At 46.3% G+C, this 19,283-nt stretch overlaps 1 protein-coding gene across 2 annotated transcripts in view; it reads right to left on the reverse strand.

Annotated features, from left to right (window-relative positions):
- The window catches only part of LOC101160653 (ankyrin repeat and BTB/POZ domain-containing protein BTBD11-B), a 75,845-nt gene extending 57,471 nt beyond the window's left edge, over positions 1–18,374 (reverse strand). The window contains exon 1 of one of the 2 annotated variants that reach the window (XM_023956122.1): positions 17,093–18,374. In XM_023956122.1, coding sequence (XP_023811890.1) covers positions 17,093–17,945 — 853 coding nt within the window. In that variant the 5' untranslated portion in view covers positions 17,946–18,374. The remainder of the gene's footprint in view (positions 1–17,092) is intronic. The other variant, XM_023956121.1, reaches the window with a different exon arrangement.
- Positions 18,375–19,283: the final 909 nt, after the last annotated feature.

Genomic DNA, 19,283 nt, shown 5'->3' on the forward strand with positions numbered 1-19,283 from the left:
CTCAACACAACGCCGCAGCAACCGTTTACCCGGTTTTCCGTTCCACAACTCTTGTGTGGATTCTTTACATTTAGAACAGTCACGTAATGTTTACAGTATGGCTGCCCGATGTGAGGAAAACCTGCGATATAAGTGATCAATACTCTCATCATATGACTAGTGACACGTGAACAAATGGCCAATCCTAGGCCTGCACAATAAATCGCAAATGTATCATTATCGCAAAATCAAGCTGTGCAACACGCATATCGCAAAAGACGGTAAGAATTACGATAAATGGTTCCCTTAAATGAGCTAAAACAATCTTATGGCAGCTTAAAGTATTTAACAAATCAATAAATGCCTGTATGCATTTGAGAAATCAGATGGAGTCCTTTTCTGTTGACGAGGGTCATTTGAAAAATAATTTAAGGTATACTGACTCTTATTTAAATGAAACCGTTCCAGTGAAATGGAAATGATGTATTTAGTTGTTTTGCTATTTGTTCACATATCGCAAGTTATATCGTCATCGCAATATTGGTCACTAATATCGCTAATCGCGAGTTTTCCTCATATCTAGCAGCTCTAGGCAAAACAAATAGATGATTTCCATTTCACTGCAAAAGTTTCATTAAAAAAAACAACAACATGAATTCTACTGCAGGTTCTGTCCACAGGAGACGGGTACGAACATGGACAGTAATTAGGAACAATGTAGGTCGTGGTGCGCACTTGGACTTGTTTCTCTGTCTATGCATGAGAGTAAACATTTAAAGTAACATTTATTTGCACCGTCTTTTGCAATGTGCTTCACACAAGCTAATGTCATGATGACATCAGGAGTTTGGGGAGAAATCTGCAGCCGGTTGGATCAGAACAATCATTAGTAAAGTTCTGTCTGGGAGCTCCGAGGAAAGTGAAAATGAAATGAAACCAACCTGACATGCAAGTTAAAAAAATAAAGCATCCCTCATTTCTTTACTTTGTTACGTGTTGCACAGTGGGAAATATAAAAGTTAGCTAAATGAACTCCAGAAAAAACAGACGTCACCATGACGGCAGTGAAGCGTGCAGAAGACGGACATCATGTGTTTGCTGCAGTTTAACCTGATAACGTTCAGCTTAAAAGCATCCACATCTTCTAAACTACATGTTGGCTTTGTTTTGGGCGGATTTGAGGTTTGAGCGCTGTGCTTCTTTCCGTCTTGGACAGATGTGAAGAAGAAACTAAACCAGGTTCAGACTTTGGGCCACATTTCTTTGGAGTAGAACTGACTTTCTCCTGCAACTAGCCTCTAGTGGTCAGTTGATGAACTGCACTGGCTCCTGTTAAGTCTTCAATCAAGCATCTTAAAATAGTTTGTTCATCTGTAAAATACAGAAAATGATCACAATGTATATATTTTGTGTTGTGTTGCATTCACAGGAGACAGAAATCCAGGTTTTCCCTGTCATACTCCAATATAGATTAGCAAAAAGAACTTTACCAGCATCTCTGAAGGGGAGGAAAAGTGACTTTGTGAGCAGGAGGCTGACAGATTTATCTGCTCAGATTCTTCCTCTGATCAGACTCGGCCCTCCTCATCCTTCACCTTGAATGTCAGGCTTTGTGTGATAAATTTGATGGGATTCATTTGCAGGAGTCTGCATCAAACAGAGGAGACACTTTAAATGATCACATATGGTTGGTTGAATGTAATTATTCAGAGAAGAACATGTTCAGCTGAGCATCCGTCCCATTCCGTTTTAGAATCCGGTCTGTTTGGATGCAAATAAATCGTGTCCTGAAAGAAAACCAAATGTTTTTGAGGTCTTCAAACTTTACGACTATCCCTGAGAAATGCAGTTCTTCACACATGTATCAGAGAGGAAGATCCGCTTCAGCATCTCCAAAAGCTGCAGATTTGAAGACAAACGGGAAAACATCTGAAGGACACTGCTGACATAAAAGTCACTTATGTTCAGTTTTCTTGTGAAAAACTCATCAAAACCAGTCGATCTAGTTTGAAAATCTAAAAATGAGGTCAATAACAGGATTTGATCCAGAGTTTGAACCGAAACGGTTTCCTCAAACACTTTGGTCTGTGCAACGTTTTGCAGCAGAAGATGTGGTTTTTTGGCCGATTTTCAGAAAAAGTCACAGATAAACGTTAGTGTTCAGGAAGCCAGCGAGGATTTCCAGACGTTCCTGCAGTTTTCTGCACCTTTCCTGATCTCCGAACAGTTTGACCTCGTCTCAAACCTTCAGAATCAGAATCAACTCCATCGGTCAAGTCTGACTGCACAGACAGGACTTGGGTGACTTATGCCCTTAAGGACAAACCAAACAAAGAGAAAGCTTAAACGCGTGTAAACAAAAAAAGGAAAAAACATTTGAGCCGGTTTAAAAGTTCTGATATGCTTGAGGTTTCACACTCTGCGACAGAATCTTCCCCAAAATGTTTGATTTGGAGTTTGGATGATGTTTACACAGAAAGCTGAAAGCCACCTCTGCTTCTGATGTCACTGTGTCTAAATGGATGTGGCTTTTTTTTTTGTTTTTGTTTTTTTAACTTGTCCTGTCCAACAGCTAGGCAGACAGATGAGAGCTGAGGGCCTCTTGTGTTGGACATATTTTACTTTAACAAGAGGGGTTATTAATCTTCAGACAAACCAAAGGTATGTCTGAATAAACCCCTTTTGTAATTGAGGCCAAACTTTATTGATTTCAATCATGTCTGAAAATCTTTGGTGTTGGACCGGACGGAAAAGGAAAGAGGGGAAGAAGAGAGAGGGACGTTAGAGAGAGGGGGGTAGGAGGGTGATAATAGGAGGGGGGTAAGACCATGAAGCAGCATAAAGCAACAAGTTAACTGGTTGTTAATCATTATGGTAAGGTTCAAATGTAGTACAAAAAGGGCGGGGCCTGTCCACACACACACTCAAATGTTATAAACACACCTGCTAGCTGCAAAAGCTAGCAGGTGTGCTTTAGCGGCTGGGTAGCTCGGTTGGTAAGGTGGGAAGCTACCATGCAGGAAACCAGGGTTCGATTCCCGGAGGGGAATGAGCAATGGTACTGGGGGCAATTACCATATCAATGGCGAGCAGTTAACATCACCCAGTGAGGGTCCTTAGGCAAGACCCTTAACGCTACTGCCTCCCGAGCGCGGTTTCGGCTGCAGCTCACCGCTCCCCAAGGGGATGGGTCAAATGCGAAGAAAGAATTTCCCTTCGTGGGATAAAATACAGTGTATAAATAAATAAATAAAAATAAAAAAATGTCCACCTGTCGACATGTACACAAAACAGATAGTGTTCACACGCATACTTATGCCTTAAAACCAACTAGTGTGAAATATTTCAGTCATTCAGTCATGCAAACTGTTAGTGCAAAGGTGAGCTAACACCTGTGCTCAGGTGAGTGTTTATGTTCTTCTAAAATGGATGGTGGAACGTGAAAAGAAGGAGGGAGAGTGCCCAGCCATCCCCACCGCAGCAGCAGCGGCAGCCGGAACCCCCCAACGCCACACGGGAACCGGCAGGGAACAACCACCGCCCGGGCGACCAAGCCCGCCACCCAGGCCAGGGCCAGCAGGGCCGCCGCAAGGCCCCCAGAGCCAGAGGCCAGGGAGGCACGGAGGGAAAGAGAGCGCCGCCCCAGCCCAACCAGGAGAGCAGCCCCCCCCCGCCGTGCCGGGAGAACCCAACGCAGGGCCCCACCGGAGAAGGACGCCCACAGCCCCAAACGAGCACCCCACCACCACCCAGGAGTTCCGGGCATCCACCCGCCCCAACCCCAGGTACGAGCCAGGACCCCCCAAGGGAGACCCGCCCCGCACTCCAGGCAGCCACCCGCCCGGCCCACGGTTGGTCCAGGGAGGAGCGAGGCAGGGGGCCCGCCGCCCCCGCCCAGGAGGGGGGAACCCCGGGGAAAAAAAAAGAGGGCCCACAAGGGATGTTGTAAATATGGCCCGACCAGGCTCGGCCACAGTTGGAAATTTGGCGGGGCCCAGCACCCAGGAGCAAGGACCAGAACCCACCCCCCAGGGACCAGACACCCCCGGCTCAGATGTAATGTGATCCCCCCCACCGCGCGGAGAGAGCACCGCCGGGCCCAGGAAGCCGGCACCCCGGGGACACGGCCGCCGTTGCAAAGGGGCCCGTACCCCCCACCAGGGAAGAGGCAGGGGACAGATGGACCCAGGTCCCACCTTCCTTGCAACATGTGTGTGCGTGTATGTGTGTTTGAGAAGGTGTGTGTGTGCATGTGTGTGTGTTTATGTTGGGATGTATATATTAAGGGGGGAGGGGTGTGTGTACTAAGGGGGGTGCAGTTAAAATTGGCGGGTAGGGCACTAAGGGGACATCTCCTGATTACTCACAGTGACGTCCCCTCACCCTCCCCACCAAGGGGCCCTAAATGTCTAAGGTGCGGTTAAAATTGGCGGGTAGGGTGCTAGGAGGACATCCGCTGCTTGCTGGCAGTGATGTCCAAGCCCCCCCCCTACCAAGGGCCCTACATGTCTAAGGTGCAAATAAAACCGAAAGAGGGGGGGCCCACTCCATACGGCAACCATAGGAGGGGGGCCACTGCCTAGTAAACCCCCCCCCCCCCCCCAAGGCTCATCGCAGGCTAAGCCCCCCACCCCCTCACCCTATTATGAGGTTATATGAGGAAGGGGGTAAGTTGGGGACAGCTGATAGACTGTCCCCCGGTGGTCAAACAGCTGTCCCCCCCCCCCCCCCCCCAGCAAGGGGGCCAGGCCCACCCAGCCCAGGGGCCCCACCCCCGGAGGCGCCGACACCCCAGGCCCAGCACCACCTCCCCACACAGAGAGAGAGGAGCCAGAAAGCGCCGGCCCCCCCCGGAGCAAGCCCAGGCCCCCACCCCCAAACGCCGGCCCTAGAAGAGCTCTGGTCAGGCCTCGACGGGACCGAGGCAGCCAACCGGCCGGGGAAACCGCAGATGGCCTCAGCGGAGACCCCGACCCGTCAACCCCCCCTGCCCCGTACCAATAGTGCCCCCCCCCCCCTCCCCCAGAATGCCCCCCCACAGGACAGGGCCGACAAGACCCCCCACCCCACCCCACCCCAGACCCCGCAGCCGAAGCGGATGACACCTAAATGGATGTGGCTAATTCCAGGATTTCTCTTCCTCAACTGTTCAGCTGCAGCAGCCAAATCAGGGCAGTGATGTATGCCTGATCGTTCGATACAGTCCACATCATTCATCGTCCCCGGGGGGTTCCCTTTTATCGCCACTGCAGGCGTCACAGGCCGAGCAGCGTTTTCTCCTTCAGCCTTCAGCTGCTTTCTTTAAGGAGGAATCCGCCTTCAGGCGTCACTCTGTCCAAACCCAAAGTCAGAACCTGACGAGGCCAGAGGTGAAGCTGAATGAGTCCGCATGACGGACGGGACCTGGATTCTTCTCAGGAAGGAAAATAGCATCTTCTGTTTTTAATAAGCTCAGCCAAAAAGGAGGAATTTTGTACAAAGTTGGTTTTGTTTTAGCACTGGTATCCTGGTTTTTCTTGCTGCATTTGGGTTCATCATAATAAATATGTAAATGGATAATAGTTATAACAAATAAGCCAGGCGTCTAAATGAATCTTTAAGTAAGAAAATGACATTTTAAATCACACAGACTCAGTTTCAGACCAGATTTTCTTGGACCTTTGGTCTGAAGCACACAGGTGATTTGTCAGAGCTTCAGTGAAAACTCCAGTCCAGGTGTCAGTGGAGGAGCATGCAGGTGAAGACTTCATTAGCACTGCAGGGTCTGCAGCTGTGCAGAAGGTTACAGTGATCAAAAATCCGTCCTTATTTAGCAGAGATCATCAGAAAGCAACTAAATTTGACATTTAAGCAAAGCCTGTGCATCACGAATCCTGGGGGTTTTCAGAAACAGCCACAGTTAGAGGAGCCACATGACAGGTGTGAGCAGGTAAAGACCACCCTGAGGCGACCACGGCGCCCTTAAAGGCGATGCTCCTCTGAACGTCTGCAGCTTCCTCGCTGCATTCAGCAGCCTGGGAGATCAACTCTGACTGAGCGGCGTTTCTCAGGTGACTCATCCTTTCCCGTACCACGCGGACTTTCAGCAGCGCCGGAACCAAAGAGGATCAGAGCTGTAAGATGATGCAACATCCAGCCAGGTAGGACACTGAAATCCACACCTGTCTCAGTGAGAAATTCCCTCCGCTCCGGTCTATTTTGAGCAGAAAAATTGCTACAATACCTTCAACAGGGACTGTCATGTGGGTATTTTCCTATTATGGGTTGCATTTATTGTATTTTTAGGAAAAAAAGCTTTAAATGTCCTTTCAAAAGAACTTTAAATCACATTTGGATGTTCCTGCATGCAGTAATCAAATGCTTTTTACAGAAGTGTTGAATGAAAAGAGGTATGGAAAAAGGGAAACATGATGAGAATGTACAGCTTAACTTATTAATTCACATAAAGCTGCTCTGGATTCCAGAAACAGTGGAGTTTATGGAAAAATGTGTGAATTTTGTCAATATACCAGTGTTTTTCAACCAGTGTGTCACAGGAAATTGCCCTGATCTAAAAACATTTCCCATCTCCAGGATTTCAGCTCTGTGTTCATCCAAACTGATAAAACACTGAGTAGTTAGGAATATGAAAGATCATAAAATACTTTTTTCTTTGTGTTTATTTGATTCCATTAAAGACATTTTGATAAGAATGACGGTACAGCGATTTAGCTGCAGCTTCAGCTCTGTTTTTGGAAAAGTCCCGCCCCTTTAACTGTCTCCACCAATCATTCTTGGAGGCTTAATCATCCGTCATCAGTCTGACCAATCAGAAGTGGTTAAAGTCTTCACTTCCTTGTTCTGATTCTGCTCATAAAGTCTCTCAGTTCTAACAGAAATACCAGCTAAAGCTCGTCTTTAGCGGTGTAGCTTTCCACAGAATCCGGTGTCAGACCGTGGAACAAATGAACAAAACCATGAAGCTCAGAGACGCGAGTCTGTCTGACATCACTACATCTCCCATGATGCATTGGGTTAAAGTGACAGCGTCTCAGCGCACAATGAGTCTTCCTTTGACGTCTTGAAACCACAACAAACACACATCAGACAGTTTTTAAATCTTCTAATTTAACATTTATTACATCTTTTAGAAAAAACAGCTGCAACTTCCAGCTTTTTCTGCCACAATTATCACAAAAATGCATCTGAGATTGTGGAGGGACTGTAGAGTTTCTCCTTTTTAATTTTCATTTTTGGATGCTGGTGTGCCGCGGGATTTTTGACAAGGTTAAAGTGTGCCGTGGCTCAAAAAAGGTTGAAAAACACTGCAATATAAAGTAAAAAACTGTTTTAGACACATTCTATTACTGATGTCTATAAAGCAAGTTAGTCTCTAATGTCCAACATTTTACCAAAACGTTAACACAAGTCAAAAAGTACATTTTAGTGACAGAAGTCTGTTTATTTTCCTAAAAATAAATAACTAAAAATGATGGTTTTCTCATTTTAAATGGCCTCATTTTTTCATTCAGTAAATGTGATTTTAAAGAGCTTTAAATCTATCATTGTTCCAGGTGTTGTCTTATCAGTTTAGTTTACTTCAAATGGTTGAAACACAGAAACGCTGCCGAGGCCTGCTCTAGGGTGATGTCATGAAATGGGCGGCACCCACACGGAGAGAAAGGCGGAGCCTCACAGATCGAGTCGTCTTACTTCCAGGTAGGAAAAAGAGATGAGGAAAAAAACTGATATTTCATTTTTTTAAAATGTGTTCTTTAGTGTGCCAGAGGTAATATATGATACATGGATCTAATTTACTCTGCAAAGCTTAAGAAAAGCAGGATGCAGGCCCCTTCAGGGAAAAGAGTCGTGTTTCAGTCATGAAAACTGGATCTTTCTGTTCTGGACGCTGCTGGTTCTGCTGACAATAAAGCAAACTCCAACTGAAACTTCGCTTTTGCATCCCAGCCTTTTACAGGGAAAGCAAGACGAGCTGGTTCCGGTTCCAGACTGTAGCTTGATCTGAAGGTCGTCCGCTCGGACAGAATAAGGGAAACAGCGGAGGATCCTCTAGCCTTCTCCAGTCTGGATGGACAGAACCACTAAACCGGGACAAGCTCTCACTTCTGCAAGAGAGTAAACCGGAGAGACAAGAACGGAGGAGCAGAGCGGAGAAGGAGACAAAGGAGAAGTGACAGAGAGGAGAAACAGACCATGAATCTTACAGCCCAACGCTGAGGAGGTGACTGAACTGCACAAATGCATTGGCTGAGCTCAAGCTAGCATGCTACAGGCGGTATGGAGCAGCACAGCTGGTCTGAAGGTCAGTGGTGGAGGATCTCACAGGCCGTAACAGGAAACTGGTCCAGAGGAGGAGAATAGACAGTTTCTGCAAACCTGCAGCCCGTTGGAGCTCCACCGAGTCTCAGCCTTCCTTTGTGTGCCGTCATGAGCAGAAACAGAATTTACAGAAAACTGAGGAAGGAAGAAGAAGTCCATTTACATCATTTGTGATTCATTTTTGATCTTCTAAATTCTCAAAAAGGCTTCCATTGATTTCACATAGAAAAGCTGCATAAGAAGCACTTTGTAGAATGATCTGTCAGGGATCTGGGAGAGTTCTAGACCATGTGTCTTCCGTTTCGTTTAAAGATGCAGTTTGGATCTTTAATCTCTATTTTCATGGATTTCTTTGGCTTTCAAACAACACAAGGATCCGGGTTTCGTTTTGCTACAGGTCACAAAGGTGACGGAACCACATGGAGAACGTGTCCCGGGTCAGCTAGACTCCTCCCTGCGGTGTCGGCAGATGCTTAAGAATGACAAAGATCCTCAGAAGTGACAGTCCTCACACATCTGAGGTGTTGCTCTTGACTCTGAGCTCAACTTCAGCGCAGCAGGAGGTGAACAGGAAGCAGCAGCAGCAGCGACACGTCACGGAGGATGCAGGAGAACGGCGTCTTCGGGCCAAAGGAGGCGTTTTCTCCACGGAGGCTCCAGCAGCGTTCAGACCTGCTCAGTGACGGAAAGCTGTCCAGCCTCTGAGCATCCGTCAGCAGATGTTTGCTCCCACTCATCCTGGCAGATTAAAGCGTCAGTGAAACCTGCACACAGGTGGACGGCGGCCAGCGCCACCTGGACTAAACCACCGCAGAGGTCAAGGAGACTGAGAGGATTAAACAGTTTAAGATTTAAACGGTTTATTTTTTCTCAGCAAAACTAAAAACTGGAGAAAAAGGTAACGGACCGCAAAGAAATTCGGTTCTGAACCATGAAGACGACGCCAGCACTGACCCTGTTTGAAGCCCTTTGGGCATCTTTCTACAGAACAAGACCCCCTCACCGCCACACTATCCATGAAGTCTGCCCGAGTTTCAGGTTTTGCTTCAGAGGATAACAGGCAGGTGAGGAACCCGCAGACAGGAACTTAGCATTTTTTGGTTCTTTGCCTCTTTTTTATGTGGAACCGGGTTTGAACCTTCATGACCAAAGGAAACCTTTGAGTCACACCACAAGTCTCTGTGAGCTGTCACCTCCTTCAACATGTCACCAGCTGAAGGAGGACATTGTTCCATGAGTCACCCCCCCATTTCTAGCTTTGGCCCCCACCACTACATTCAAGGACGAATGGCCAGATTTAAATACTAATTAAGCCCCCATGACAAAAGGGGGTTGTAGAAACGTTCCCCTCTCCTCATTAGGATCCTCGAGCAACAACAGTCCTCGTTTGTTTTATCTGCTTCTGCTTAAGAAAATGGACGGCACTTTTATTCTGAAAAGCCATCGGAAGCAGAGACGCAGACGTCTCTGCCACATTCTCCTGCTGTCAAGGATAAAAGATTCTTCCACATCAGGGAGAACAGATCAGAGAATCCGTCTTTAGACTTTCCAGACTGAATGGAGGTCCCTGACTGGAGATGGCTTCCCTCTGAACAGGACAAGCTCGGCCTGGAGGATGCTCCTCCATCCACTCACTGCAGCTCGTTTGCACAGACTTCCTCCTCGGCTATAAGAAGGAGGACTCGGTGCTTGTTTGGGCCTCATCTGTCAGCCACAGCTTTTCCTATGGATTTTCCTGTTTTGATCCTTGCCATCTGGAGTGTCTCTTTTCTTCCTCTGCGTTTCCTGCCGAGCCGACATCATGAAAATTTCATTCTTAGCTGCAGCTTTGCAGAGTTTGGCTCCGAGCTGCAGAGAGATTTTCATCGTTTCTGTGGCTGAATTCCTGCAAATGTGCAACACAGATCTGCAGTGTCCGTGTCATTTCAATAAACGCACACAGATGAAAACAACCACATGCGTAAAGCTGAAGGATTGCTCAATGAGAGGCTGCAATTATGGGATGGATCTTATTTTGGTGAAAGGTCAAGTTTAAATGAGGACAGAAGAGCATCTTCAGGCTGCAGTAAGAGAACTGTCCCTGCATGGTTCCGTGTGAGGATTTGTCCTTCATGCAAATGTTGAATCGTAATGTTCTGTCATGCCTGCACCAGTCCTGAAGAGTGTGCACGTGTGGGAGCGCACGCTGACTGAGCCGGTACCTAACCCGGCCCAGCTGTGCAGAACTTGAACAGAACTCACAGATGCTGGAAGCGTTTTTGTGTGTTGAGCAGCATCTCTGGGAGGGTGGGAGCAGGACTGGTCCCCCCTCCCTCACTGGTCCTGCGTCTTATCAGCGTTTCTCCTGAACCTGAAAACTCCTAACCTCTCCCCCCCCCCCCCGATACAGACTGGTACAGCCGCCGCTCTCCACACATCACATGTGCGCCAGACGCCCACCTCACACGGCGCAGACCCCCCGGCAACAAAGGACAGAAACAATCCCAGCAAAAAGCTGCTGGGGTGTCATGGCGGTAGAAGCTGACGCCAGAAATGGACAAAAATGTTCTTCCTGCCATCTTGTCTTTCATGGAGAAACCATCTTTCCCCCACAAAGGTGTTCCAGTGATGAGCTCCAGGCCCACAAAGGACCGTTTCTCTGTTTCTCTGGAATGATCCGGCTCGGGAAAAACACGGCGTTCCCTCACCACAGTTGTTTTAATTACCCACAATGCTCTTCAGCACTGCTGCAATCAAAGTTCCCAAACACGGATGGGAAAAGTAAAAGTATATTGAAGCTTTCAGTTTTTCAAGTTAAAAAAGATTTTCAGAGAAGATGTGTTAAATTCTTAAAACTTTTATGTTTATTTTATATCAAATATTTTTCAGTTTGCCCTAAATTCCAATGCAGTCTTTGGGACTTCATTTATTCCGTCTGGGAGGGATTCTACGCGTTTCTTTGTGGAAGCAGCTTTAAAAATTGGACTTTTACATATTAAGTTAGGAATAAAGCTCACTTTTGACCTTTTTTTAGAAAAAACATGGAAATACCTGAAGTTAAATCAAACATAGAAGCTTTGAAACCCACATCAGAATGTCCTCTGATAAAACCTGCCAAAAGCAGGAACAGAAAAAACGTGGACGGTTAGAACTGAAATCTGCTGTGATGAGCTTGGAAGAAGTCGAATAACTAAAAACACGATTTGAATTTAACAACAAATCAAGCTAAAAGGGCACCAATCCTCCCAAACACCCACTAAAAAACAGCTACAGTTCAATTCCCAGCTGCAGAAAGTCTCATAGCAGGTGAAGGTCGTCACACAGGAACGCGTAAACCATCACTTCCTCCTTTCCTTTAAGTCTGGCAGCTACAAACGATGACAGAGGATCCTGCAGCCACGTCTCAGTGAACTTCAGGCTTTTCCTGATATTCCACTTTATGCTCCTATTAATACTTAAAAACTTGCATGTTTAATTTTTCAGAGATCTCACATTCACTGCAGTGATTCACAGACAGAAAATCCTCTTTTTAACAAACTAATAGTTTCCCATGACTCAGCACATCAACAGTGTGAATTCATCTTTACAAGCTTTTCAATTATTCAGCAGTCGATTCATTTATTTTTTTTATAAACATGTCATTCAAAATTGGATGTGTTTGTGCAGTTTTCTCTGGGATTTTTTGGAGCTCCTTCCTTCAAAAGCAACTTTTTTTGACTTGTGATCTGTTAATACAGACAAACAGAGGAAGTATTAGGGCTACAACTAAAAAAGAATAAGAAATATACAAATCTGTGAGAATAAAGTCTTTAAATTATGAGAAAAATTTCAAAATTTCCAGAGAATAAAGTCAATCGAACCTTTATTTATAGGTCAATTGAGAATAATTTCTTCATTCACAACGAATGATAGTGCAACATAAGTTACATACAAATAAAAAAAGGACAAATCCATGCATCAGTATTTACAATAAAAAGACTTACACTTTAAAACATCTGCATTCATCAAAGATGTCTTAAAGGCAGCTAAGGAGACCAAGAAACACAACTTCAAGGTTTTCTGCAACTCATTCCAGTCATAAAGGACGGAGGGGCGGCCCAGGGAGGTCCGAACCCTGGGTCCAACCATAGGGAGAAAATCACCGGAACGCAAACTGGTAGATGTTACGGAGGGAACCGCCTGCGCGTGAGGAGCGATGGCCGTTTGACAAGATCCTATACCTTTTGGAAGAACGGTCAAAAATTCCTAGAAACACCCCTGAACATGTGGACAGCCTTCCAGGAAGAGCTGAAGCTGCAAAAGGTGGACCCACATCATTCTGAACTCTATGGGTCAGGAATGAGACGGCACTTCAGTTCAGATGTGAGGCAATGCAGGTGAGCCAATACCTTTGGTGATATAATAAACCCTCCAGGTCCACCCCCACCTGCACAGCAGTGCTGTGAGGCAGTGTTTTTCAACCTTTTCTGAGCCACGGCACACTTTAACCTTAAAAAAAATCCCGCGGCACACCAGCATCCAAAAATTAAAAAAAAAGAAGGAGAAACACATAATATGTATTGATCTACAGCCCCTCCACAATATCACATGCATTTTTGAGATTATTCTTGCAGAAAAAGCTGGAAACTGCAGCTTTTTTTCCTAAAAGATTCAATAAAAGTTAAGTTAGAAGATTTAAAAATAGTTTGATGCGTGTTCGTTGGTTTCAAGACGTTTAACAACAGATCTCCGTATGTGCTGTCACTCTCACAACCCAATGCATCATGGGAGATGTAGTGCATAAAACGGCCGGAGATCGGTTTTCGGAGCTTTATTGTTTTGTTCACTTGTTCCACGGTCTGATACCGGATTCTGTGGAAAGCTACACCGCTAAGGACGAGCTTTAGCTGGTATTTCTGTTAGAACTGAGCGACTTTACGAGCTAAATCGGGACAAGGAAGTGAAGACTTTAACCACTTCTGATTGGTCAGACTGATTACATGTGATTAAGCCCCTCAAGAATGATTGGTGGAGACAGTCAAAGGAACGGGACTTTCCCAAATACAGCCGGAGCTGCAGCTGAATCGTGGTACGGTCATTCTTATCAAAATGTCTTTAATAAAATAAAATAAACGCAAAGAAAAAGTATTTTACGATCTTTTATATTCCTAACTCCTGAGTGTTTTATCAGGGCCTGTTTGGATGAACACAGAGCTGAAATCCTGGAGATGGGAAATGTTTTTAGATCAGTTAATGAGGGCAATTTTCCACGGCACACTTGACCATCTCCCACGGCACACTAGTGTGCCGTGGCACACTGGTTGAAAAACACTGCTGTGAGGAACCCCTGCATCCTGAAGGTGAAGAGAGAATATGTGGAAAACGGGGAACTGTAGGACTGAATAATTATGGATCAGATGTTAAAGTCTGACACGTCCATTCCTGAAACATTCAGAAGTGGTTTTTTTGTCCTCTCAGGTTTAGAGTTTGTCTTGCTGCGACAACTTGAGAAGTTCAACCTGCTGAGCATTTTCTACACGTGCAGCAATAAGGCTGTCCTGACCTCATCCATCACGGTCTGCTTTGGATCTGCAACGAGATACGACAGCGACAGACTGTAGGTCTGCAGAGAGGATCACTGGTTCAAACCTTCCCTCCACTCAGGACCTGTACTGGTCCAGATTCAGGAAGCGGGCTGCTAAAATCTCAATAGACCCCCCCCCACCCTGAACACAATCTTTTCAGTCTCCTCCCCTTAGGGCGGCGTTTTGTAATTCACCATAATCACTCGCCACAAAGAGTGGCGTCGCTCTGATGAACCACAAACACAAGAACTTTAGTTGTATTTTGTTTTACACCCATTTATACTTTGCCTTGTTTGTCTTTACATGACACACCTTGTATTTGCACTCGTACTTGTACTTGGGCAATAAAGGCGATTCTGATCAGGATTCTCCTATTTTTTCAATTAAAAGATTTTAGCATCAATGCAGAAACGGCTCTTCTGAGTCGCTTCCTTAAACACAAAGCTCGGTTTTCAATCAGCAAAAATTCACAAGAGGAAATCGGTCGGCACACTGCGCCGATGCCTTTATCGTTATTCCATTTCATAGCAATGACTAAAACTAAATTGTGGTTCAGAGATGCCAATGCAGAAATGCTGTGTTGAACTCTAGATCTGATTCAACTTCAAACGTGTTCATCTTTCCAGCCACAGCTCAGTCTGACTCAGTTCAATATCAATTCATTAGATCTCTGTTCTAAAATGTATTTTGTTTGGTTTTAAAGCAGTTTTCATGTCAGACAAACACGAGGGAAAACCTTCCATGGTGGAATTATGAATTTCTACATTAAAACCAACAAAAATCCAGTTTTTAGACAAAAATATCAAGACATTTCTTTCATAGATGTTATTTGAATCGTTGCTATATTGTTTTTTCTCAAGCAAAGGGCTTTTTTTTTAAACCAGCAGTAGTTGGAACTTCAGACCTGCGGGACAAAAAGCTGCTGAACCGTTTTTACGCAGATGACACCCTGACAATCTTTTCAATGTGGCCCTGATTCATCGGCTGGAGGCTGAAGATGAAATCATCTTCATGGGATTAGAAGTTGATCATGATGAGCCTCAGAACATTCAGAGCTAGTCCTGAAAGATCCCATCACTTCATAGATTTTATTGTTTGACATATCTGAGCCTGTTTTTGGTTGTCCTGGAATAAATCCAGATGAAGTTCTCTGCAGATCAGGAGCACAAATGTTTAAAAGCTTCTTCAGTTCAAGATTCAGGATGAAGGGATCCTGAAATCAAAGACGTTTTCCGATTTCGGTCCAATGGAATGATACATGTCAAGAGTATCGACTATCTTTTTGAGTCCCTGACAGACGGAGAGCAGAGCTGCCATTTTCTTGGCTTTGGGGGTGTCCGCTCTGATAAGTCTGGTGCCAGACTGTAAATGAATGAACCACAGGCCATTTGCAGATATTTCTCACTTTAGCACCGACTGCTATGATTGGACTCCCGGGTTTCGGCTGCAGTGTCATCGGTTATGGAAATGTTGTGGAGAAAATGGATCTGTGGGGTTAAGAGTGAGAGAAACTCTCTCTTTTTGGGTTCTGAGAAATGCCTTTTGAAGACGTGATGGGAGCTTTATCACTGATGGAATAAAGACTGAATGAAGCTCTGGAGCAGAAACTTGTCTTCACATTCAGATTCATTTGTCTGCAGTATCAGAACCTAAACGTTTCCAAAGCACAACAAAGGAAACTGGCTTTGGTAGAGGAGATGCAAGAAAAGGTATTCAGAAAGTCTTCCTCACAAAGTCTAACAAAAACACAAGTCACCCAAGTTTGAGGGTTCTGCTACAGAAGGATTTGGTAAGTCTTCCCTTTGCACGTCAACAGCATTAACCTATCCAGGCAGTGAAGAACGCTGCTCTTCATCCTGCAGCTTCAGCATGAAAAGCTGCAGAGCGACGATTTCATTTGGAAAAAAGACCCTTCCAGAATGGACATTTATGGAACTTTTACTGTAAATATGGAAGCTTAGCAACATTTGCATCATTGGTGGCTTTTACACCGTGCTGCTCTGCATCGGCGCCGCTGCACATTGAGCAGCCTGTGATCACATAGACCCATGCGTGTGGCAGCAGCGTGCACTGAAGCTGCATGTGGAGCTTCTATGAATATCTAAAATTCAAACAAAAAAAAAATAAAAAAGAGCAAGAAGGGAGGAGAGTTGGCATGAGAACCAGCTAATCTATGAGTATGAAGATGTTCACGGTTGGTGAGGGTTTTCTACAGGTTATCATCCTCATTTTCTTTAGTTTTACACATTTAAAGTTCAAAAGGGTTTCATTGGCTTTTTTTTCCTTAGCCTCAACCATTATGTACATTGTCCAACCGCTCTGGATGTTTTACATGCTAATATCCATGGGTCCAATGCGCCGGCGAACACTCCACACCTCCTCCAGGGCTGGAGCCTCACCGTGCATACCAAGTGGTCTGCAGAGAACCTGATGTTCAGACCAGGCAGAAAGTGCTCATGGTCCACACATGTTCCACTGCAGTCTGCTGGACGTGTGCGTGTTCTGATCCAAACTGACTCCAGCTGTCTCTGAAGAGGAAGCCAGCCTTCATCATCATCAGAGACAGGAGAACATCTAAAGCAGAGCAGCGTTGGGCGTGTCCTCCTCATGCGTTCTAACCTCTGTCTGCATAACTTTGCCTCTGTCATTTTCTCTGATTTATTCACATCACTTTGGATACAGCATGCTAGCACATATCCCCCCCCCCCCCTCAGGCCTTTACTGTTATGTAAACCTGTTGCAAGAAGAACTACGGCTGCATCCAAATAATATAAACAAGCCACGTCTGTGTTCATCCAGAAGTGAAAACAGAAGAATGTTTTTACACTCAGATGTTTGCAGAGCAAAAACTGCAAGGCTGAGTGGGTTATGATTCAAGAGAGGAACCCCCCCACTCACACACACACACGCACACACTCCTGAGTGAATGTCTCTGCCTGAGGCCCCACTAGGAACCAGAGTTTCCTTCCCTGAGAGAACCCAAAGGGATGCTGGGTCATCTCTGCATGCAGGAGAGCAGCTGCAGGAACAGCCACCAACAGCTGGATCCATTCAATTCAATACATGCATGCAGCTGGGACTGAAAACGCAACACTTCAGGTCAGAGTTCCTCTGAAACGGACTCAGGAACCGAACCAGAGTGCTGGATCCAGCAGCTGTGCAGACCCGGTTCTGCTGCAGACCAACAATACTTGAACTGGTTTCTGCAGCTGTCAGACCCTGTTGCACCCGCGTGGACTCTCGGGACTCACCGCTTGCGTTCTTCCCGCAGATGAGGTGCTGCCACGGCTGCATACACCCCCAGATCTCCGCGTCGCCGTTCACGGCCTGATCCACGGTCTCCACGGTGAACTTGGGGATGCCGTTGTCGCGCTCCAGTAGCGCACTGCGCAGCACCCGCGCGTACACCTCACGGAAGAGGCTCTCCGTGGACGCAGCCAGGTAGATGGCCGCGTGCTCGTGGATCCTCACCGCCACCCTGCTGTCCACCATCCACCTGAAGAACTTCCCCACGTTGAAGGTGAGTCCGCAGCGCGCCGACTTGCCGCGGCTGAACTTGTCCTCCTCCGTGCTCATGTTGTACAGAGACAAGGCGCCGACGGCCGCGCTCACGCAGCTCAGCGACACGCTCCACGACAGGACGAGCTTCACGGCGCTCTGGACCTCGTATTTTGTGCATTTGGCGAAGCGCAAACTCAGACGCTGCGCCTCCTTGGCGACCCGAACCAGGACCCGGCTGACCAGCACCGACAGCCTGAGCAGGACGTCCTGCGTCGGCGGCGGGAGGCTCATCTCCTCGTCCTTGGTCAGCGCGCTCGCCACTTCCCCGAAGCTCCACGGCACATCTTCAAGCTCGGGTAGCTTCGCGCACCGCCCGCTGCACTCCAGGATCTCCGCGTCCTCCACCAGGACCGTGTTCACAGTGTCCAGACTGTTGTGCCGACTGCGCATGGAGTCGGTTAAATGCCAGTAATTCCCGCCATGTGCCTCCGAGCAGCACAGCGACGCACTGGAAGACCTGAAGGAGTCGGCGGCTCCACCATAACCCGAATCTAGCGTCAAATCCTCCAGGGTCCGCGCCGCTGACTTGCTACTCCTTGCCATTTTGGCACCTCATGCTGCAAAGGAGAACTCGGGGAGGGGAGGAGAAATGTGGAGGAGGCGCTTTTCACGGAGAAGTTTCTGGTTTTCTGGGGGGGGGGGGAAGTTCCTCCAACCTAGAGCAGAAAGTTGGACGGCGTCTCTGGAGAACCTCCGGTCTGCGCGCTGGAGCGGCGCAGTGGCTTCACCGAAAGGCGGAGCGCGCGCGGCCGCCCAGCCAATAGACTTCCAGAAAGAATCAGCAAACACTTGTAATTGGATCACCAAATGATCAATGAAAGCCACACGACGCAGCTTCCGATCCTCAATGATCATAAATCCAAAGTTAGATGGATCTGGTTTGATTGGAGACAAAAGTCGAAAACATCAGAGCGGCGAGGTCAAACGTGCGTGAAAAGTCAGCGGAGACGCAGAAGAGCCTTCAGCGGCAGACGCTGCTCTCCTCCACAAATGGCTCAGTCTGAAGGAAACATGACTCAAGGCCATTAATAATAAATGACGTACAGAATCCATCCTCTGATCCTCTGGAGGAGAACTCATCCAAAACATTGACGTTACTTTCAGGCTCGCTTGAATTCCTCACACGGACAAATTTGGATTTTACCAACAAATATGTGTCTCTCATGGTATTTCCTGACACTAAAATGAAGGAAGTCAATTAAAAAAAGGTCAAGTAAAAGTATTTAGTGAAACCAGCCAGAGAGAACATGACTGAAGCTTAAATGTTCTCCTAAGTGCAGATCATTGTCTCTGTGGGGAGTTATAGCAGGAATGTCTCCATGCCGCATCTTTACTGTTTGCGTCTCTTTAGTGCAAATTCTCCAAACCGTCTCCGGAGCAACAGTGAGCCCTAGCGGCCAACGAACGAACTGCAGCTTCACCGACACGTTTCATTCATTCAATTATAAAACAGGAAAATCACAACAAAATCATTATTTCATGTTCTGGTCAGCAAACACGTGTTCAAAAACAGAATTTAGAAGTAAAATAGAACAGAATTTAAAATCCTTAAATTACTGAAAGCATTTTTAGAATAAAAGACCAACATATTAGCCTAATAAAAAGGATGATTTCATATGGTGTGAGTCCAAACTCTGCTTTTTCAAGTTTTTATTCAAAAATAACATTTTATCATCCATTTAACATTTACCATCATGTTTTTTTCGGTTTTTCTTGTTCCGTTTTGTCACATTTCTACCAAATTCAAGCTCATTGTGTCTGAATCCGGAACAAAAGTCAGTGATTTCTAGAAACCATCACCGGGCTTTTCTTGTGCTTAAAGAATGGCCCCTGATTTCCACGCAGTCAGTGTAGGAGGAGGAATAAAGCTGCATTGTGACC

This window comes from Oryzias latipes, chromosome 6 (assembly GCF_002234675.1).
Source record: "Oryzias latipes chromosome 6, ASM223467v1".
NCBI lineage: Eukaryota > Metazoa > Chordata > Actinopteri > Beloniformes > Adrianichthyidae > Oryzias > Oryzias latipes.